At 40.8% G+C, this 21,968-nt stretch overlaps 3 protein-coding genes across 4 annotated transcripts; 2 read left to right on the forward strand and 1 right to left on the reverse strand.

Annotated features, from left to right (window-relative positions):
- Positions 1-1,000: 1,000 nt before the first annotated feature.
- Positions 1,001-2,088, forward strand: LOC113138878 (immediate early response gene 5-like protein). The gene has a single exon (XM_026321706.1). The coding sequence runs from the start codon at positions 1,146-1,148 to the stop codon at positions 2,022-2,024; it is 879 nt and encodes a 292-aa protein (XP_026177491.1). The 5' UTR covers positions 1,001-1,145; the 3' UTR covers positions 2,025-2,088.
- Positions 2,089-2,862: 774 nt separating this feature from the next.
- LOC113138734 (carnitine O-acetyltransferase-like) lies at positions 2,863-11,434 on the forward strand. Of its 2 annotated transcripts, none has more exons than XM_026321427.2 (14): positions 2,863-3,035; positions 4,224-4,493; positions 4,694-4,812; positions 5,443-5,496; positions 5,616-5,781; positions 5,942-6,116; positions 6,233-6,411; positions 6,496-6,596; positions 6,680-6,802; positions 6,898-7,020; positions 7,113-7,248; positions 7,330-7,392; positions 7,484-7,621; positions 7,722-11,434. In XM_026321427.2, the coding sequence occupies exons 1-14, from the start codon at positions 3,009-3,011 to the stop codon at positions 7,935-7,937; spliced, it is 1,890 nt and encodes a 629-aa protein (XP_026177212.1). In that variant the 5' UTR covers positions 2,863-3,008; the 3' UTR covers positions 7,938-11,434. The 2 variants fall into 2 exon arrangements, with proteins under 2 accessions (XP_026177212.1, XP_026177213.1); XM_026321428.2 differs by having other exon boundaries at positions 2,864-3,035; positions 6,683-6,802; positions 7,722-7,937.
- adamts13 (ADAM metallopeptidase with thrombospondin type 1 motif, 13) lies at positions 8,281-17,957 on the reverse strand. Its single transcript, XM_033325366.1, has 29 exons — positions 17,652-17,957; positions 17,278-17,347; positions 16,970-17,103; positions 16,600-16,683; positions 16,258-16,382; positions 16,014-16,160; positions 15,745-15,879; positions 15,282-15,432; positions 15,066-15,170; positions 14,811-14,962; positions 14,655-14,718; positions 14,133-14,259; positions 13,890-14,038; positions 13,650-13,770; positions 13,301-13,381; positions 13,032-13,213; positions 12,740-12,896; positions 12,094-12,223; positions 11,824-12,003; positions 11,451-11,649; positions 11,274-11,376; positions 11,061-11,189; positions 10,752-10,947; positions 10,465-10,669; positions 9,824-10,163; positions 9,592-9,735; positions 9,313-9,489; positions 8,678-8,853; positions 8,281-8,574 (listed from the first exon to the last, which is right to left on the reverse strand). Exons 1-29 carry the CDS (start codon positions 17,748-17,750, stop codon positions 8,419-8,421), a joined length of 4,218 nt encoding a protein of 1,405 aa, XP_033181257.1. The 5' UTR covers positions 17,751-17,957; the 3' UTR covers positions 8,281-8,418.
- Between the last annotated feature and the right edge of the window lie 4,011 nt (positions 17,958-21,968).

Raw genomic sequence — 21,968 nt, forward strand, 5'->3', positions numbered from 1 at the left:
TAACTAATGTCATCTAATACAACAGCCCCACAGTACAGTAAATCCTGCCTTAATGAAGGTGATAATGTTCAGCTTTTGGTAAAACTAATTTAGACATGAGTTGGTTTGACTTCATGTTCATCTTGTAGGCTGGTTTGGACTGCATTGCATTATACAGATGGGTGTTTGTATTTTGTTGTTCACAACATTTGCAGTATATCAATAGGTGTAGGGTGGTGTATGGTAGATGTATCTGATAACCTGGCAGTGTATTGTGGTGCTGACATATTTTATTTCATCATTCTACATTTCCCAGTGTAAAACGAGCTCTGATGATAGGTTTGAAATTCTACTCCATTCTCTTCTTTTGTATTATTTTCTGCTATATTCTGTATTATTCTAATACTCTGTATTTTCTCTGTTATACTGTTCTTCTCTGTTATACTCTATTACATTCTTTTCTATGATTGTATGTTCTGTGAGTCTTCTCTAGCTTCTTCTCTATTCTATTACTATATTTTATGTTCTATTCTGCTCTATTCTATTACCATCTGTTCTATGACTGTCATGTCCTGTTCCATTACTACCTATTCTATTTGCATCTATCCTATTCTATAACTAAGCAGTATGTTTTATTCTACTGTATTACCACATATTATATTCCTATATTCTATTCTGACACTCTGTAGTATATAACTTCCTAGTTTTGTTTATTTTGTGTATGTATTTCTATTCTATTGCATTATGTTCTATTTATTTCTACTGCCTGTTCTCTAATTGCCTATTCTAGTCTATTCTATTCTATTTTGGCCTACAATCAACAGCAAAGTCTGTTGATTTTTGTCCGCACTGAGATTTAAAATGCTCAGAACACATTTAGTGAAATGCAGCATGCCCGCTCCTACGTGCATTTTGAATGAGGCGAGTAGTGATATTTGCGTATAACAGAAGCACCGCCTCCCTCCCATTGGACAATGTCGACGTGAGGGCGTGGCAAGGAAAGATGAGAGTTGCAAATCCATGCCCTTACTGGGAAGACATGGAGCGCTATGGACACAGTCTACACGAATCAAGTAGAAATCTCAGCTAACGACATAAATATTTCTCCAGTTAGGAAACAAACGGTTTGAGCGACTGTGAGGAAAGCAAGGGTGGCCCGGTTGAGGATGGAGTGTGCATTTGACGCACAGAATCTGATCTCCATTTCTTTGAGGAAAATCCAAAGCTCCAGGACGCAGAGAGGAGGCATCAAGCTCCACAAGAACTTACTGGTAACGTATGTACTGAGAAACGCCAGGCAGTTTTATATGAGCAAAAACTTGTCGCAAACGCAGAGGACGCATCAGTATGAGGATGTAGCTGCGGTCCGTGAAAGGCAAGAATACCTTGAATTGACCGGGAGCTTTACTGAGTTGGCCGATGACTTCTACTGCAACTTTACTGGGGTTGAGTCGGGTACTTGGCACTGCGGAGCGCACCAGCCCAACGGCCAACCTGCAGAGGTGGCGCACCAAGACGCATCTGGCTGCGCAATGGTTTCACCAAGTGACTCTGATCTCATGGTTTCGGAAGCCTGTTGGAGTTGTGCAGACAAATCCTCCTGGGAGTTACCTATCCCAAACACACAAGTCAACCAAAAGACTGTCCTGGATTTAGACACGCATGTGGTGACTACTGTCACGAATGGATACTTCCACTCAGACTGTTGCGCGCAGCCAAAACAGCCGCAGGGCGCGCAGTGCTACACTAAAAAGCGAAAGATGGACACAAGTTTTTATATTGTTGATCCAGAGTTTTATTTGCCAGACTTCGTGCCGGTGCCGTGCAAAAGGATGAGGACTGATGATGATTCACACTCAGACTCGGACCAGTTGGACAGCACAAACATCTCTAACCTGATCTCAGTGTTGGGTTCAGGTGGACTATCTGAGTTTGTGAGTTGGCAGCAGACGGACCTTGAACAAATATTCGCCGCTCAGACAATTTGTTTAAAACATACATTGTTGACAGGCAGCGGCTGGACCAGAGCTATCGAAGCGTTTTGATTTGTATGACTGTTTTTCTTTGTACCGTTTTATTTTATTGCTTTCAAATAAACCATGACAGGAATGCAATTCTCTCTCTCTCCTCTGTTATTAAAAACGTTGAAGAAATGTGAATGATTAGAGTCATTATAGTCATTTCGGGTTACTTTTTTGTACATCAGCATTTCTCGTGCCAATTAATATCATTTCTTCACACAGTATCAATCAACTGTATCTTTCATTTAAACCATATTTTCCTCTGATTGGTTTGGGCTAGTGGAGTCTGTCTTTGGTTCGTATTTCCTGAAGAAATTAGTTAACACTGTTCCTCTGGAAAGACGTCGGACGAGCTCCACCATGTGGCCAGTAAAGATCTGTGCAGCCTCATGCACAACATCAATGCAGAATATCTTTCTGTAAATGTATTATTTATATCAGGGCCTGCCTTTATTAATCAATAAAACTAACATCGTTTAAAATGACACTGATGTATTGGCTTTAAATTGCTACTTCCGCTCCCGGTGAGTTAAGCACACTATACACTATAAACTTATTAAGTGTTCTTTAAAGTAGGTTTATCATAAATGTAAACATATGAGGTTTATAGCTTTCTTTTGATAACATCTTAACATTCAATATAATTTCATTTTTAACCTAAAACTATAAACCAAACCTGAAGGATTATAGTTTAATGATGACTCTTATGAATCACAGGAATTCCTTATAGGTTTTAAGAAAATAAAAGGAAATTAAAATAAGGAAACGTCTATGGCGTGAAGATTTTGTGTTAATTATTTTATGCAATGTGAAGCACACATGCACCAAACTTCACTTGGAAGAGCAGGACTTTTGCTGGGAGCTCGCACTTGTCTTTGCTCGGTAGGTCCGTGGGGGGGCGAGCAGCCGAGAGGATACAATGTGTGTGTCCTTGAGACATGACTGCCCGAGGGTTTCCCATCTATATTCCCGGGACAGGCAGAGGTTTTAGCGCGTCTGTCTGACAAGATGTTGGGTGTTTTTGTCAGAACCGCGGTGAGTCTGTTGTTTTTCCATGTATTTTAGGTGCGTAATAACAGACGCAGTAACGTTGCGTTTGTTTTTATGGCAGCGGGCTGAGTGGAGGGGGTGGGGCGCTGTGCAGGACAACAACATTGGCACTGTTAGGTTAAAATGTAACTCATATTCAGCCGCAGTCAAATGTCTGGTGCCTGTTTGCTGTGTAGCCTGTTAGCTCACAGCGTTTCCACTAACATGAACGTTACTAGCTCACGGTCACATTTTGCATATCATTAGCCTGGCGGAGCTAGCCGGAGCATGACGTTAGCTCAGGTGCATGTGAGAGAAACAGACACAGGAGCAACACACAATAGCAGTTACACCCGCTGCAGAGTTCAACTTTGTATTATTAGCATTTCTATATTTGTTGTTGGGACGTGTGTTGCTAAAAGAACAACGCAGCAACACTCGATGGGCATAACGTTTTTATTTTGAAAATCCCTACCGGATGCACTTATTCCAGGAAACTTGATTTGAAGTATATCCATTACTGAGGAATTATTTATATCACCCTTCCTCAATTCAGCCATATTCCCATTGGTATTATTACACTCCTGTTAAATCATCATTAACATCATCAGATCAGATGACAGCTTCATTTTGATGAGCAGCAATGACACAGATGTATTTCCTGCTCTCATGTGTGTTTGTTTTAGCTGCCATTTCAAAGGTTAAGCTGTGTCAACCTCCTATTTATAAGCTGGCAGACAGCTACACCACACCAAGACTGTCTAACGCAGTTGTTTTAGTGTCAGTTTTCACAGACCAAACATCACACAGTGAGGTACGCTATCCCTTTTTGAAATGTTGTTCTCAACTCTGAATCCACTTCTTGCCTGAAGGCATTTGGACTGAGTCATTTACAATTTGAGGCATCGATTGCATGCACTTAATAATTAACAGGATGTTGACACCTGGATTTGTGAGGCAGCATCAGTCACCTCTGTAGTCCAGTTAATCTTCTGGGTCAGTTAGTGAGTTTAGTTACCTGTAAGACTAAACATCAGTGATTACACTTTTATATGGGAGCAGTGTATTGTTATGTGCTCAGGTACAATATTTGACCAAACAGCAGTTGTGGTGTTTTTTTAGTGTAACCTTTTGCAATTGTTTTTTTGTGATGGCAGGCGTGAGATTGTGTTTATCAAACAATTTTTCATTCAGCTGCGGCCAGGCATGGTGAAAACATGTCGTCTGGTCAGACCAGTGACACAGATCCCAGACAGGTCCCTGGTGCACCAGGAGGGTTTGCCTAAGCTGCCTGTGCCACCGCTGAAGCAGACATGTGAGCACTACCTGGCTGCTCTGGAGCCCATCGTCAGCAAGGAGGAGCTGGAGCACACCCGGCAGCTGGTGGAGGAATTCTTCAAGGGCGGTGTCGGGGAAAGGTTGCAGAAAAGCCTGGAGCGACGAGCACGCAAGACAGACAACTGGGTATGCATTTTTATTTAGGCAGAATTTTATGTAGCAGGGAACAGGATGTGAATTGAATCTGTCTTCAATGAATAAACTATAGGCCATTTACCAGGGGGCTGTCTGGATCTGTTGTTGCATTAAAGAGCTGTATGTTTTTATGGAGTCATTTTTGCAAATGTATTATATCCTGCCATCTGACCACTGCTGTGTTTATGTAGTTGTCAGAATGGTGGATGCAGTTGGCCTACCTAGACTGCCGTATGCCAGTGGCGGTGTACACCAGCCCTGGGGTTGTCCTTCCCCGCATGCACTTCCACGATCGCCAAGGACAGATGAGGTGAGAAAACAAAATCCACAACTAGGACCACCCAGCATTGCTAAGCTGTTATTTTATTAAACTCATGTTTATTAAAGTCATCTCACCGGTGACCTGTCCAGGGTGTACCTCTGCCTTTAGTCCGATGAGAGCTGGGATAGGCTCCAGCAGATCCCTGTGATCCTCAGTAGGAATAAGGGGGTAAATAATGGATAGTAATTCAAACAGTGTTAGTTGTAAAATTTTCTGGGTTCCCACAGTATCAATCATAAACCATGGGTGTCTAATTATAAGCACATTCACATTGTTTCAGCCAACAGTTGCACAGGCTTCCCTCATATGGGTTATTTAAAGGGCCCTGGCTGCTTATAGCATTGCTCAGCTGTTTTGACAGCTGTGACCAATGGGATACACCAGTAACGTGGTGCTCCCATAAAAAATACTCCAGTAGAGTTGTAGTTGTGCAGAGAGTTACATTTGCTTGTGAATATTTTAATTTAGAAATAGTTACTCCTAATTGAATCTCGTGTTGTCTGTAGCTTCTCACATGCACAGTAGTTATTTAGTTATTTTAGTGGTCATATTAGTTATTTTTGCCTAAAAAGAGAAGATCATATGATTTATAATAACACAGTTCTATCTTCTCTGCAGATTTGCAGCCAAACTGATTGCAGGAGTTCTGGACTTTAAAAAAATGATTGACACGTGAGTTTGCCTGAAGCTAATGCAAACGTTGTAGTGTTGTAACAAAAAGCCCATTATCATCATGATTTTCACTTGATTTACAAAAGCACAAATGGTTAATGTGACATGCTTTGTCACAGGGACACCCTGCCTGTAGAGTATCTGAGTGGGAAGCCGTTGTGTATGGACCAGTATTACAAGATCCTATGCTCCTGTCGTGTGCCTGGACCAAAGAGAGATACTGTTGTAAATTACACCTTTGGGAAAACACCACCCACTCACGTCACTGTGGTCCACAACTTCCAGGTACTCTAGATGGCACTGCTGTCCGTTTTCTTCTTTTCCGTCTTATTTCTCAGCCAGATGTTTCAACCCAAACTCAGTTTATCATGTCATTATCATTGGTGGAGTGGTTAAAAACACTGGAACCATTTCTAAGTAACCCTGATATTTTTTTTCCCCTCAGTTTTTTGTCTTGGATGTGTACAACAGTGATGGTACTCCGCTGACAGTAGACCAGCTTTACATGCAGCTGGAGAAGATCTGGAACTCCTCTTTGCAGACTAACAAAGAGCCAATTGGCATCCTAACATCACAGCACCGCAACACCTGGGGAAAAGCCTATAATAACCTGATAAAGGGTGAGCAATGTATGCTAAAAAAAACTCTGTATCAGCTAGATTTAGTCCCTAAGTGGAAAGGTATTTTAGACAAATCTGTTGTAGATTTTGTCAACAATCTGTTGTTGTTCCTTCAGATAAGACAAATAAGGAATCAGTCCGTGCCATCCAGAAAAGTATCTTCACAGTTTGTTTGGATGCCCCGATGCCGCGGGTGTCAGATGAGCTGTACCCGAGCCGTGTGGCTGCACAGATGCTACATGGAGGAGGAGCTCGCTGGAACAGCGGCAACCGCTGGTTTGATAAGACGTTACAGGTCAGTTGGAGACAGAGGACTTTAGTTTCATATTTTGTCGTGACAGCACTTGAGAATTTGAACATACTTGCACATCATCCTCAGTTTATTGTTGGTGAAGACGGTACATGTGGACTGGTGTATGAACATGCGCCTGCTGAGGGTCCACCCATTGTCTTTCTCATCGATTACGTTGTTAAATACATGTAAGTTTCATTTAATTTCCAGATTACTGTTTACTCCATTTTTAAATGATGTCAAATTTACCTACTGTTTCATATTTTCTCAACAGGCAGAAAACTGAGATAGTCCGCTCCCCCATGGTTCCACTGCCTATGCCTCAGAAACTACGTTTTAACATTACACCTGAGGTCAAGAGAGACATTGAGAAAGCCAAACAAAATATGAACATGTAGGCAAAGTTCATTTATAATCATTGTCATCACCTCATCTGAATGTGAGACATTTTGTGCCACTCACTCGTTTTTTTTTTTTTTGTTTCATCAGAATGGTGCATGACTTAGATGTGAAGGTGCTTATGTTCTCTCATTTTGGAAAAAATGTGCCAAAGCAACATAAGCTAAGTCCAGATGCGTTTGTGCAAATGGCTCTTCAGCTTGCCTACTTCAGGTAAGAAATCCCCTGTCTAGTTAGAAATTATGCTGCACATATACATCAAGTGTACTATATCAAATGCCTTGTGTGCTGTTTTTGAATTCTAGGTTGTATAACACATGCTGCTCTACGTACGAAAGTGCATCACTACGAATGTTTAAATATGGGCGAACGGATGCAATCCGTGCAACTACTGTAGACTCATTTCAATTTGTCCAGGGAATGCACGACCTAAACAAACAGGTACTGTTGTCAGAGTTTCACAGTGAATGAACAGTTGCAGGCGTGTTAGCTGTCTAACCAAACAACAAATTCTGTCCACAGAACACAGAGAGACTGGCTCTGTTGCAGAAGGCCATTCAGACACATAAGAAGAACACGTACAATGTGAGAGCCAGAATTCACCAATATAAAAATGATTTGTTCCTGCACCCATCAGATTAAACTCAGTTTGGTAATGTACATTGTTCTTTTTCAGGCAATCCATGGACAAGCCATAGATAGACACCTCCTTGGGCTGAAGATACAGAGTATTGAAGACCTGACCTCTATGCCTGAGATATTCATGGATACGTCTTTTGCTGTGGCTCAGCATTACAATCTCTCCACCAGCCAGGTATATTTGGATTTAAAAAATGTAATATTACACAGCATGATTATTTGTCATCTTATTTGTTTATGAATTTGCCCTCATCTCTCTTTGTTTCTGTGTCCAGGTTGGCTCCAAGACAGACTGTGTGATGTGCTTTGGTCCAATGGTGCCAGATGGCTATGGCGTGTGTTACAATCCCATGGATGAGCACATCAACATTGCCATCACAGCCTTCAACAGCTGTGAGGAGACAAATGCTGCCAAGTTTGCCCAGGCTGTAGAGGATGCTCTGTTGGATATGAGGGCTCTCCTGGAAGACACAGCTACAGTCAAGGAGTGATCCCACACAGTGGCCTGGATGGTGTTTGTCCCCCATCAGGCCATATGGGAGCTGGGACTGAACCGGTACCAGTGTTACTGGCAGAATGCCATGTTGGCATAGACGCACATTGTGATGTGTGTGTGAGGTGAAACCTGTTATAGAAGGGTTTTAGGATGTGGAAAGTGTTACAGTCAGTGTGATGGAAATTCTATATTTTAATATGTTGTGTTACATATAAACTTAACTTACTCACCATAATTTGCTAATTGTAGTATAATAATATAACTATTTCAACCTAACTAGTTCCTGGTGCATTCTTCAGAATGACGCTGTGCTCACTTGACTTAATGGTTTTAAGTGCTTTGGCTTGTTCATTGTTTATTTCAGGTCAAAATAATTAGCACAGGAGGTAATGGCTGATACAAAAATGCAAGTAGTGTAAACCAAAAAAATGCTAAACATTTGCAAAACAAATCCTCAAAATAGATAACATTTAGTATCACGGATGCATGAAGGAATATTCGGCTCTGAAGCTCCCCTTGGTACGCAGGTATTCTCCATGAAATTCAATCTCAGCCATATTTCCAGAGGAGTGCCACAGAAACAGCTTTTGGCCTTTAAACACATTGGTCTTTAAGACATCGGTGTCCCGGATCTAAACCAGAAGCATAAGACAAAATTTTGTAGTACTTGTAGTGTTTCCTATGAAGTATGCAACATATTGAAACAACAGCACATGCTAAAAAGCTTTTTCGTACCATGATGTATGTAGACTGGGCGTTGGTGCTGTTGAATCCTAGTCCTATGTGTAGCGCCTGGATTCTGATCTTCACCGAGGGTGGAGCATTGATGAGCACTCGACAGGTGTGATTATTGTTGGGCATAGTTGGATTTTCAAAGATGCCGCGAGCAGAAAACAGCTGAATGTCACAATCTGTTGGTCAAAATCCAGGGAAAATTTCATTTTTGGTGAATGCATTGGAGTAAACAAAATATCACAAATGTCTCTGAAGTCAAAGGTAAATGTCCATTTGAGTACGACTCAGAAGCTGAAAGTGTTGATTATGTTAGCTGCTGATTCAGTTATGTGTTTTTTATTCTATAGTTTGTAGCATTTTACATTTCACAGTGTTTCCAACTCCACTACATTTATTGCATGTATTTGTATTGAATTACATTACACTGTGCAAGTGTTCACAATATTGCATACATCAGTTTTGAACCTTTATATTGCAATAGTTCAATTCACTTAGAAGTGCATCCTGTTTCATTTATCATCATCCTATCTTTTGAGATAAGATGATGGAATAGGGTTTAGGGTAGAATATGTTTTGGGCTTTAAAAAAGTACAACTCCATAGCTCAGCTCTGCCTGCCATACCATACCAACTTACCTTGATGGTGGCTCTTCATGTTTTTCTGTGAACTGTAGGTGAGCACAACCCCGTTCCCAGGGGTGACCAGATTTTGACGCACCAGCAGTATGTTAGTTCTGGTGGTCAGTTCACTATGTGCTACCAGCTCACACTTTCTTGTGAATGCCAGTCGGTCGAAAAACGCCACATACTCCTCTGTTGGAACACATGAACAGAGTTGCAGACACTTATTTTGCTGCCCCCGTCATGACATATGAAATATAATTATTTATCATTTACATGTTTGATAAAGCTTACTCTTTCTGCAATTTAAGGAGCCAGATTCCACTTTAATGTGTATGACTTCATCCAGGGGTCGACCTATGGATATTGTGCAGCGGCCAGTTACGTCTCTTAAATCTACCATGCCTGATTCTTCAAGGAGTAGCTGTCCACATGTACCTGGGAAACAAAACACACTCTAATGGTAATCCCACAGCTGTGTTCAAGTCCAAGTCAGAAGGGCTATGGAGTGTTTATGTATACTAACTCGGCTTAGTTGTTGGGGTGGCTGTTGGGGTGGTCTGCGGGATGGTCAGTGCCTGTAGCGCTGGAGAAACATGCCGCATGCGGAGCTGTGGCATATCTTTCAGAGTGGGAGAGAGGTGAGGTCCCTGCTCCGTGTGGTTGCCCTTCATTTCAGTATGCACTGTTGTTTTGGTGTTAGAGGTGGCGTTTGATGTGTGTACACAGCTGCCCATGTAGCAGCCCTGGATGGTGATGGGCTTGGGCATGTGCATACAAAGGAATGGGCTAAGGGGCTCAGGTTTAGAGGGGCCTATACAGGACACAGCTCTGGACTGGATCCCATATCCACAGGCTACTGAACACTGACAACACAACACAGTAGGTACACTCAGGTTACAGCGTGTTGTCATGCATAAAACGGACACGAAAATAGCATATCACCCAATAAACAGTGTTCAGTTCATGTAGCAAAATATAGCCGTGTAAGTTTGGGGTTAAATGAAAGAGTTCAGTCTCTGTAAAATGGGATCTCTAAGGGCCCAGCATTACCTCACAGCAATAATAGTTAATTTTTTGTCAATTTACTAAATGACTAACCAACTAATTGTTTAATCTATAACTTGATCTTCATATTTCACTTTGTTTGTCTCCTGTGAAATGTACCTGGCTCCATGGTTTCACCTCCCACCTGAAGGTGCAGACTTGGACAAGGCAGGGCACGGTGGTGGCCGGTTTGACAACTTTGTGGCAGTTTTCTTCTGGCACCACAGTCTCCTTGCTGTGGACATACTGCACACAAGACACAACCCTCTGAGCTACACCCAAATCACAGGACACTGAGCAGGGCGATGTTCTCAGAACCTTCCACCTGGACAAATGACAGCATTAGTGAGATGATTCAGTCATTCAAAAAAGTATTTTTAAGATGTGTGTATGTGTGTGTAATTTACCTTGCAGGGCAGCTGTGGGTGTTACATGACACCACTGCTGTGGGTTTGGAAAAGTCACTGCACTCAGAATCCTCCACCACCTCCTCCTCCCCGTCTGTTTCTTGAGCGCAGTACAGCACCCTGTTGGCCACCCCTCCTCCACACGTTACACTGCAGACCCCTTGCTTAGAGCGCCACCTGGTTGTTAAAAAAAAAAAAAATCATTCTGCTGTAATTTTTTGGGCCCTTATTTTCAACGACACTACCCTTTCCAAATTATACTGCAGACAAATGAAACATACTGCAGAATACTGTACATAAAGTCTCACATGGGAGGGCAGGGAGATGTGTTGCAGGTCCCAGCGCGAGGAGAAGGTTTGATAGAGGCGTCACAGTGGAAGTCAGGCACCCCCAGTCTAGAGTGGTGATCCACACAGGAAAACCACACCTGCAGGGTTCCTATGTAACCATCAGGCTTTGGTTGACTTTGTTTTGTGAGGCTATCCTAGTTCTGAGTGAAGGTGAGTGTATTTTTTCACTTACCATTGCCACACGTCTTTGAGCACTGGCTGATAACAGGGCTCCACACATACACAGGAGCTTGTCTAGAGTGTGGCAACAAACCAGACTTTAGCATGGGCTGGTCCTGGTTAAGAAAGGCAATGTTTAGATGAGATTCACATTTTGAAAATAAAAGATTTGACTCATTTTCTACTTTACCTCTCCCTTAGAATCCCATCCGACGGGACAGACATCTACCACACAGGGCACTGAATCAGGTGGTCTTATTTGCTTTGAACAGAGGCTTTGATCCACTTCAACATCCCGACCGTTTTCTGGCCGGATACATGACACAACGCGCTCCGCTTCTCCTGGCCCACACACTGCTGAGCATTCCCCTGGCTCAGATACACGCCATCTGTAAACACACAGAAGGGGAGATAGAAACTATTGATTTCATAAATTGTACATTTATTTCAGTATTGTTATTGTAAAAACATAGGCAGCAGGATAACACTTGAAATCTTTCACACTCTGTGGTTATAGGACGTTTTTTTACCTATGGACAACACCGTAGTGTAAACTCTTATACCTGGCAGGACAGTGTTGTAGGTTACATGTTTCAACAGCATCTGGAGCGCCATCAGGTGGGCAATCAGAATCTGGAACCTTTACCATATCGACTCCATGTTTCTGAACACAACTAACAGGGCGCACTCTCTCTCCTCCACCACAGGTTGCACTGCAAGGCCCAAACCTCCCTGTGTCCCACCTGTAAAACAGTAAATCATTCATTTGTGCTGAGCTGTACAAGTATGTCAGGCCAAAAGAAAAAAAAAACGGAGTTGAATGTGAACCTAACCTTGGGGGACAAGGAGAAAGCTGACAGGTTGTGTGGGCTGGTATGGGTGGAGGAGGTGTTTCACAATAATGTTCCTCCAAGTGGTTGTTAGTATCTTCATCTACACAGACTCGTACATGCTTCTGTACGCCTGTAATGCAAAACAGCATGTGTAGGGAGAAAACAGTTTTAACTAAATCGCAGAGCCTTATTGTAAATATTTATGGCAGAGGAGATGATTTTGCAAGAATTAAGTACAATTGTCTAAAAAAATATTTGTATGGTTTTGAGTTGCAGTTGAGGAGATTTACAAGAGAACAGTATTGACACAAAAAAGACTGAATATTAAACCAAAGCACCATATTAGACTTTTGTGCTGTATGTGGTTAATTCATTTAGTGACCATTTGGGGGTATTTTCCTACTGAAACATCTGGCAAAATGAATCTGACATTTTCAACGCTGTAGTGTCCTTGTGATAAAGTATGCAATAAACCCTTGCTCGAAAAGGTCAATTTTGCAACACACTATTCTACAAATCTCTCCTTTTTGGATCCTTTTTTTTTAGATAATGTGCAGACTATGGTTTTAAAAGGACATCTGTCATAGAAAACACTACATTAAATTTTTGTGCTTTTCAGTGTGACCCGTGACTAAAAGTTACTTACCTGATCCACAAGAGACAGAGCAGGGTGTTGTGAAGGTAACCCATTTGCCTTTAGATGTGCTGTCTGCCAAGTCACTGTTTCTGTTAGACATATAGAACTGGTAAGTAATATTTGGGTTTGTTTTCTCTCCATATTCTTTTCCATATTTCCGATACACCTGCAAACAAAAAATGATTGTAAATGTCAGAAGCTGTACAAACAGGATTCTACATTTCCTTTTTTTTCTGATGATTTTTGTATGCAAAAGCTATAATCCTTTTCTTCATCAGTCATTCTCACTGTCTCTCCTGACCTGTATGTTTATCTCCTCTTGCAGTGGTCCAGGCAGCAGCAGCTCTTCCTTCTCGGGTAAAAGGTCAGGGGTCAGGTGGAGGCGGTATTCCATGTGGTTGTCATCCAGTGCGGAGGGGTAAGTCACATTCAGCGCCATGCTGCCTGTCCCAGATACAATGTACCGATCCCCAACCATTACAGCTGCAGATGTAAAAACCAAAAATAACCTTTAGTCCTGTTTCACCTACTGCAGAAACATCAGTCTCTTATATATGTAATAGCACACACCCATATGAGTGAAGAGAGGTGCCCTGTTGACAATATGAACCTGTGTGGCATTCACTGGCAGAGAGAGGAAGGTGGTGTATTCTACAACAGAAATGACTGAATTATAAATCATGGGAGGCAATAAAGGCAGCAGTTATCATTATAATTATTATGAATTATTATTATTTGCTATTAACCTGCAAATATCAAAAAATATTGAAAACTCCACATCAAATGCTCATTCCAGTCACAAAGATATTGGATTTACAGTCTTACAGTCTTAAATAAATTTAGAAAATGATTGATGTATTAGGTCATTGAATGTGTATAATTATTATAATAATAATACACAATGCAAGTTGTTTGCTACCTCTGGCCTGACCACCAGTGTAGGTATCCGATGTCAAACTGCAGGAGGATCCATCTCCACCACACATCCCACATGTATCCCTCACCTTCCCAGAATGCAGCACACCATCACAGCCAAACAGCTGATCAGAGACAACCGACAGATTGAAAAAAAAAAAGTGTAAGACTGAAGAACCATAGTGTGAAACGGTGCAATTGCATCTGCTCTCTGGTATGTTTTGTCTCGCTTAGTCATCTTTACCTGGCATTTCCCTTTTAGACAAGCAGCTGTAGAGCCAAACAGAGGCAGACTGTCTGACTCACAGCGAGTGCCATCTACAAACTGAGAGCCACGGCTCACTATGAAGTTTTCTCCATCTGACTGGCACGTATATCTGCACTGTTCATCCCCTGGTGAGGATAATAACAGATCACATTAGCTTTAGAGATATAGGTTTAGTTCCTTTACAAGTGGAAAAAGCTCTCCAGGCTTCTTTAGGCCTACCTTTTGCAAAGCCTACAGCAGGAATCCAAGTGTAGAAAGAAGCCTTGTGTGGTTGCAGGTAAAGAGGCTGATGGTCTGTTTGGGAACACTGCTCTGCCATGTAATCCAACTGGGTGTTCACGCATGGCTGCAACAGAAAAAAAGTTTTTGGGGTTTTTTTTACCTGATGATTGTGTCTGAATTCACCACTGGCAAGTTTGCACCTTAGGCCCCAGGCCACTAGACATTTAGTCAGAATATGTTTCCTTATCTACAACTGATTTTGAAAACTGTTAACTTTGCCCCCAGCTCAAGGGCTCACATTTAAATGACTTCTCTGCCCCTAATCCTCTCCTTGAGTTGAATTGTTCCACCAACACTTAGGCTTCTGGGACTTTTAATGGGAGCATGGGCTGTGAACTACTAACAAAAGATTATTACAAAGATAAACATAGGACAGTTCTGAGTACAATGATCCACTGAGTAAACAGTACTGACCTATCGTATGGAGGCCCACTGTAAACATAACTAGTAAGAATTTACCTGCTGGTGACAAAGTTCAGCCTCAACATCGGGGCCTTCACAGTCATTCCCTCCAAAACCAGGTCTGAGAGAGTTACAGAATAACAAGTCAAAAATGTTCATACTTTGAAGATCTTGGGCTGTGTGTTTGACTGATGCCTGTATCATATTTGTTACCTTGGGTTGTTGCATTGCCGCATGCGGTGAGTGACTCCCCCACCACATGTTCGTGAGCAGGGGGAGAACTCAGACCAGCTGGACCAGGAGCCATGCACCACCACAGAGGAGCTGAGTTCATCTGGGGACACACACTGCCCCTTCAGACACCACTACAATGTAGGATTTTACCTCATTAAAAACATCACTGGACCTGTTTGATGACACTTGGGAAAACAATTGCATGAACATTTTTTGCTAATCATTGAGCAGTACCTGATTAGGTGCACACTCTGTCCCATCCAGCAGCGGAACCAGGAGACGTTTACAGGAACTATCATCATTAGGGTTAATGTGACAGGACAGGACACGACATGCTGGCTGATAGAAAGAAAACCAATATTATAAAAGTTACTAGGAAAGTGATTATACTGTTTTCTTAAATTTGAAATGCCACCTGGTGGCATCGAGCTGCTATTGTAGGTGACATACCAGGTCAGGATTGGTGAAAGAACAGGCTCTTGCAGTGCTACCAAAAGCTATACGACACTGGTCATCAACTCCATAGTATAGCCCAGGCTTCCAGTCCTGCAGGGTGCCTCCCATTGCAGGCAGGTCTTTTATACATTCAGCTTTCGCCGCACTAGAATCAACAATGCCTGTGACATCTCATTCCCCAAGTGTAGACTATACCTGATTTGAACCTCACATGTGAACTGCCCTATCATACCTAAAAACCGAAGTTACTTGACATGTGTTATGCTTTTTTTTTCTGAATAACAACCAAATATTACATGAACTTTTCTCGAAATGTGATAAAGGCATTGGTTCCAGCAACCTAAGGTTAAAACAGTGAGATATGATTTATGGATGAAATGCCCTTTCAGCAGTGCCAGGCCTGCGTGACAAATGAGAGACATTTTCAGGCACAGCTGCTCTGAACAGGTTGGCCCACCTGAAGAATGTGAGCAGCTGCTGTCTGCTGCAGGGGGACCAGGTCAGATCCACACTGTTGTAGCCCCCATCAGAGGCCATCATGAATCCACTCTTGCTGCAGGTGTTTCCCACACCATCATGGTTTATTCCGAAACTGGTTAAAATGAAGCATGGAAATACAGACCCCAAGACAGAAAGTGCTGTGTGAGTTTTAGAGTTTGCAGTTTTAACATACATTATGTTAAAACTGCTCATTTGTTACAGCTCATTTGTTTGAATCTCTTTTACCTGTGGCCAATTTCATGAGCCATGGTGATCCCCAGGTCAAAGCCCGTGTCCTCTGTGATTACACAGCTCCACTCGCTGGAACAAGCCCCACCCAGCTGTGTTACTCCCCTCACCTGCTTGTTTCCATCAGGCAACACCAGGTCATACCTGTTTGTCATGGAGGACCATATAGTAAAACATGGCTTGTTCATCCATAAAATATGATTTGTCGATACATAATATAGATAGGTCCATGCAGACATACCTTGTGATGTACAACAGGAGATCAGCATGTAGTGGGTTTGTGTCATTGGAGGGGTTGATCCTTCTGCCCCAGTCACACACACTTTTAAGAGAAGAGGTGATGTTGGTAGAAAGTTGGATCTCTGACTAGAAGAGTGAAGATAGTAACGAGAAGAAAGATACTGCTCATAAAACCAGAAATGAACAGAAATGAATTGAAATGATTAGCTTAATATGCATGATTGTTACATTAACGCAAAAATTATAAGAATTTCAGATTGCTGTAAACAAACTACTATCACAACCTGGTCATTTGTGAACTTCATTCTGAACTGAACCCAAGTTATAACAGGGAGCTGTTTACCTCTGGCTCCAACAGGATGATCATGCGGACCAGGTGCACCCGCATGTTGGCACCCAGGGTCATGTCTCTCAACAGCTCTGAGGCCTGGGTAGAAATTGGAATATGAATTACTTTAAAGTATATCAGGATAGCTTCATTGTATTGCATAGCACTCCCTAGACTGCTCATGGAAACATTTCAGCATTCATCCAACTGATGCGTCTGTCTTAGCTGTGTTGCCATTTTATCATCTCCACTATTTATTGACACCTTAAAAAGTGTTTAATTATGTTTCCTTAGCTATTGTCATACATTACTTTAAAGACAATCAGAAGCTCACAGTCTGCTTAGAAAACCGTACTTTGTATTGTATATTTGTGTTCAGACTTACAATATTGAGGTTGGTGAGGATGTATCTTTCTGTATCCTGCTTGTGGACCTGCTGGACATCAGGTCCTACGACCACCAGCAGTTCCAGATGTGTGATATCGGGCAATAGGGCCGACCGACGCAGCCGCCCAGCAGCTGTGAACAGAAATAAAGAGAAGACACAGTCTAGTGTATAGTTCCTTTTCTCTAGTTAAACAGAAAGTATAATTATACTTTTATAAAAGTATAATTTGTACATTAGTTGACATTACAGTAAAGCATACATATCCTAATATGTGTGTGTCTTTATGTTGTCACAGAAACACATACCTGAGGCATAAGGAGAAGATCCAAGAGAGGAAACAATGTCTTTTTGATTAGAGGAGTGATGAAAAACCTTCTGAAGGGAACAAACAATTACACCCTTTTTAAGGTCATTTAAAAACAGCAGCTTTCAAATTGTGTGACTAAATTTAGTTCTGTGCCCCCAATACTGAATAAAACTACAAAAATATTTTGAGGCTTTTACTTATTGGTGGTCAGCACATAAGTCCAGTAAAACATGGTTCTGACTGTCTCAGGTCATGGGATTTCACAGGACACTAAACGGTTTGAAATTGAAAAGTTCAATGTACTTTGCAGAGGTCCCAAGCAGTGAAATCACTAACCTCTGTGCTACTTTTCACTCGCAGCTTTCCACCTACCTTGTCCAATGGAGATCTCATTAGAGCACTGAAGCCAGGCGACAGAAAAAGCAGACATAGAAGAGTCATAAAAACCATGATTCCCCTCTTCTTGCGCATTAACCTGCTGTGCTTTAACACTATGACAGTATGTGACCCTCCTACTGCGGCAAGACTGAGAGCAGCCAAGAGGGTATGAGTAACATGTTTTTATGTAAACAGTAGGGACAAAGTTGATGACACACGTCATTTGCTGACTTTTTCAGCAATAGGACCAAGGGGGACGGCTCACATTGGTCTTCTTTTTCTATTTTCATGCTTTAATTCATTTGTATCATCGCTTGTCTTTCATTAGTGAGCCATGGTGACTTTTTTAATGATGAGAGGGAATTAATGATGGCACCTGCATGCTTTATTTAGCAATCAAAATCCACCTTTTGGTGCCTATATTTATATTAAGGTATAAGGCATATTAGGGTATTTCCCAGCTGAAAATCACAGCTGAATTTATCCTTATTATTATAAATAATTGTGCGTGTTGTTGCCTGTTGTTGCCATTAGAGGGCAGACATGATCCTTTGGCTAGACAAAGAAATGGGGAGATAACAGGAGCACACACACTCCCCTGCACATGAATTTAACAAAATGACCCTCTTTATGCTCATGACAGACATAAGATTGTATCTAATGCTAAATTGCTTATTTGGAGGTCATGCTATTGGCAGTGGAAACAATAAAGTAGCAACATTAAAGCTAGAACTGACAAGCTTTTTCCTGTAGGTCTTGCCTATAATTAATTTCCTTTACTACTTTAACTGGACCAGATAATTGACTGTTCTCTCTAGATACCACTTTTAATAGGCCTGGTTTATAATTTGTTGGTAGGGATGAAGTTTTAAACACATCCTTGAGTTTTATTACTTTCTATGCTGTTGATGATACAAATGCAATAAAACTAGGCCCTACAAATTGCATCCTGCTTCCAGCACTGGTTTGCTCTGTGGATTGATTTTTATTGTATAATGGGCAACATTTCTTTCTGCTGTGTTAATGACACAGATGTCCAGGAATAACCAGAACGTATTCCTTTATATTTCAGATAAACTCTAAAATACTGCACCATACCGCAATAAATAAATAAATAAAATGTTTGTCCCACTGCCCCACCTTTCCTGAGGCAGTATACTTTATCTCCTTAAAGCTAGGATTCAAGCTCCTTCTACCATTAGATATGGATATCTGCCCGTTGTCAGTCTGAATTAACAGCTGGATGTCACCAGCATTGCTGCTCCACTAAAACCTCAATGTCCTGTTGTATTTGCTGAGGACAATAGTCTATGATAAGTGTTATTAGATCATACCCATGTCTATTCCACGGAGAGTAGGAATTGTATATTTATGAGGTCCTAAATAATGTATGTCTGGCCATATGGGATGCTCAAGTGGGCACAACAGATGATGCCTCAGGAAAATGTTGTTTGGTTGCAGTTAGTAAGATGAAGTTATTTGTGGAATGAAGTTAAACACAGAAAACTGATCATCTCTGGTATTCTGTTAAATAGGTAAATTGCAATTTTAGTTTTTCAGATTTATTTTTTTTTTTGCTATGTTATAGCTATTGCTATTCTTCTTATTGTTTGGTTAGATCTTTGGTTAAATTTTGTAGTGCAAAGCCAAATCTCTCAGTATTTCATATTAGGATGTATTTATGTAGAGTGGCTCTGGATTATATTAAAAATGGATTCTTGTTTATCTGCTGTTCTTTGTCATCCCCTCCGTCTGTTCCACTGTTGTAAAAGATTCATGTGTGCCAAAACTATAAATGCTCACCTGCATTTTTTACAGCAGCCCATCACCTAAACTCTTAAGTATAAGCACTGATGCTAGAATTTTACTGTATTGGTTTAACAGCAAGTGATTTATAGTGATAATTTCAGCAGCTTCTCACAGAATGAGCAACAAAATAACTGAATCTCATGTCTTGACCACACTTTTTTTTTTTTTTTTTATCTTATCAATTGTCACTATAACCGGGGGCCTTGGATAAATCTAGCACACCTTTCATGTCTGATGCATTGAAGTTCTGTTCAAAGTTAGACATGTGGCTATTTATAAAACTGCCAGTGTGATGGATCAGATGTTGAACCTAAGTTACAGCCATACATAAAAATACCACCACAAAATGGCTTCATCCATTTTTCAAATATGTGGCTGTTTCTCTCATTTGTGTGCTTTGTTTATGTATGAGAAGCTTGAGAATAAGTCCTCTTACTTATGATGTTTTTACTGCCTTCTTGTGTTTTCTCTGCAAATTAAGACAAATATTTTTTTATGGTATACTGTCATTCTTACGATGATTATGACTTTCTGACTTGCAATGCAATACTGAGGGTGCTGAAATTCACTGGTATTTCAAAATATATGGCTGTTTTCCAGGCAGTGGTTTTCTTCCAGTAGCCCCACAGCTGTTTTAGCATATGTCAACATATTACTGTAGTGTTAAAACGCCACAGGGGCTTTTAATGATGGCCCTCAACAGATGATGGTGATTTGATGATCATGGTGCGTGGTTTCTGATAAATGGACAAATACTGTATCTGCAAGTAATTACACGGAATCATTTTCAAGGGGAGTGATTTTATAATGTGTGTTTCAATGACAGGAAAGAAAAAGAGAAATTACTTAACGCTAGCATTTGGTACTCTGCACTAGTCTGCAATGGAAACTCCACACTTTCTAACATAAATGACTATCAGATACTAAAACAAATAATGGGATTTAGAGAAAAAAATGTGACATATTTGAGCCTGGATGTCTAGAAATACTACTTTGTGATATGTAATATGAGATGTGGTAGAACAATATAGCTATGAACAAAACTGAATATAAATTATGTACATAAGTACCTGTAATTTAAAAACTTTGTAAATTATATTACAAAAATCTTTAATCTATTCCATTTTGATTTGAAACACTGTTATTTTTTGGTAGAAAACCACTGACACTGATATAGTCAGAATCTATGAAAAATCTATACTGGACTAAATAGATGATTTAAAGTTGTGTTGTGTAAATGAAGAGAGTAAGAAGCTGAGCTAAGGTCTCTGACTACAACCCCTGTGTTGAAGCTAAATGATGTCTCTTAAAAGAATTAAGAATTCACTCACGATCTTGTTTTCAGTGTAAAAAGATGAGAAGTTCATTAATTTACCCAATTTTGCTTTGTCCTCTTTCTCCTATGCTTAGCCTCATTCCCTCCTATGAGACTTCTGTCACTGAAGTTGACTGCAATAGGGGACTGCAGGGAAGGGCACTGAATACTAAGCTGGCCAAGTCAGACAGTCTACATTTAGATCCAACCCTCCCATGAATGGCCAGAAAGCCCCTACTGGGCTATAGAACGATGCTGTAGCAGTTGTTAATGGACAACTCCTATAACTAAACATCTGTTGGCATGGTGCTGATGGAAGCTGAATTTTAATAAGCTGCACATGGAAAGGTCTGACTGCACAGTCTGAACTCAAGCACGAGTTATACGACAAACAAGCATGAGTAACAAATGTGATAAATTGAGACGTGGGAAAAATGGCTCGTCTATGCATCCTTCATGTAGCCAAAAAGCAATCAATACATGTGAAGACTGCCAAACATTAATCTTTGGCTCCACATGTATTTGATTTTCTTCCATTCTCCTTTAGTTAGTGTGGTAGTATTGAAATTCTTTTTCTTCATCCCCATATTACACAGTTTGTCAGCTGGCCTTGTGCTCTCCACATCAGTAATAATAGTAAACTATGTTTGGATAGTCTTAATCTGAATTTTCTGGGGTTTGCTCACTCAATTTGACATCCCATCCTCAAACTTTTAGTCTTATATTCCAGTCTTCAGGTACAGAACATTTTATATATACTAGCTACAGAAATACTCTATCGTATAACAAAAATATAACAAAACTCTGAAATAGCACAAAAACTTTTAGAAAGCACACTTGACATGACAACTCTCATGAGCTTTTTTTAAAGTCTGACAATGTGATATGAACTTCGGCTTGAGGTTTCAAGCTTGGCCCATAAGGACAGATGAACAGTCAGACATATTCTCTTATGAGTCCCCTAACTCTTTAGTAGCTAATTCCACAGTATTATATTTAATTATAGATAAAAACACCATGTGAAGTCATAATCAGACATACCTAAGGCCCTGTAGGGAAAACAATTCATTGTCAGAGTTTCACATGTAGCCCACATTAATACAGCACAAACACTGGTGCAGTGTTTAGCTATAGTATAATGAAAAACAAAATGTAGCTATGAGCTATTCAACCCGTCATTAGCTTAG

The sequence above is a fragment of the Mastacembelus armatus genome, chromosome 9 (genome assembly GCF_900324485.2).
Source record: "Mastacembelus armatus chromosome 9, fMasArm1.2, whole genome shotgun sequence".
In the NCBI taxonomy this organism is placed as follows: domain Eukaryota; kingdom Metazoa; phylum Chordata; class Actinopteri; order Synbranchiformes; family Mastacembelidae; genus Mastacembelus; species Mastacembelus armatus.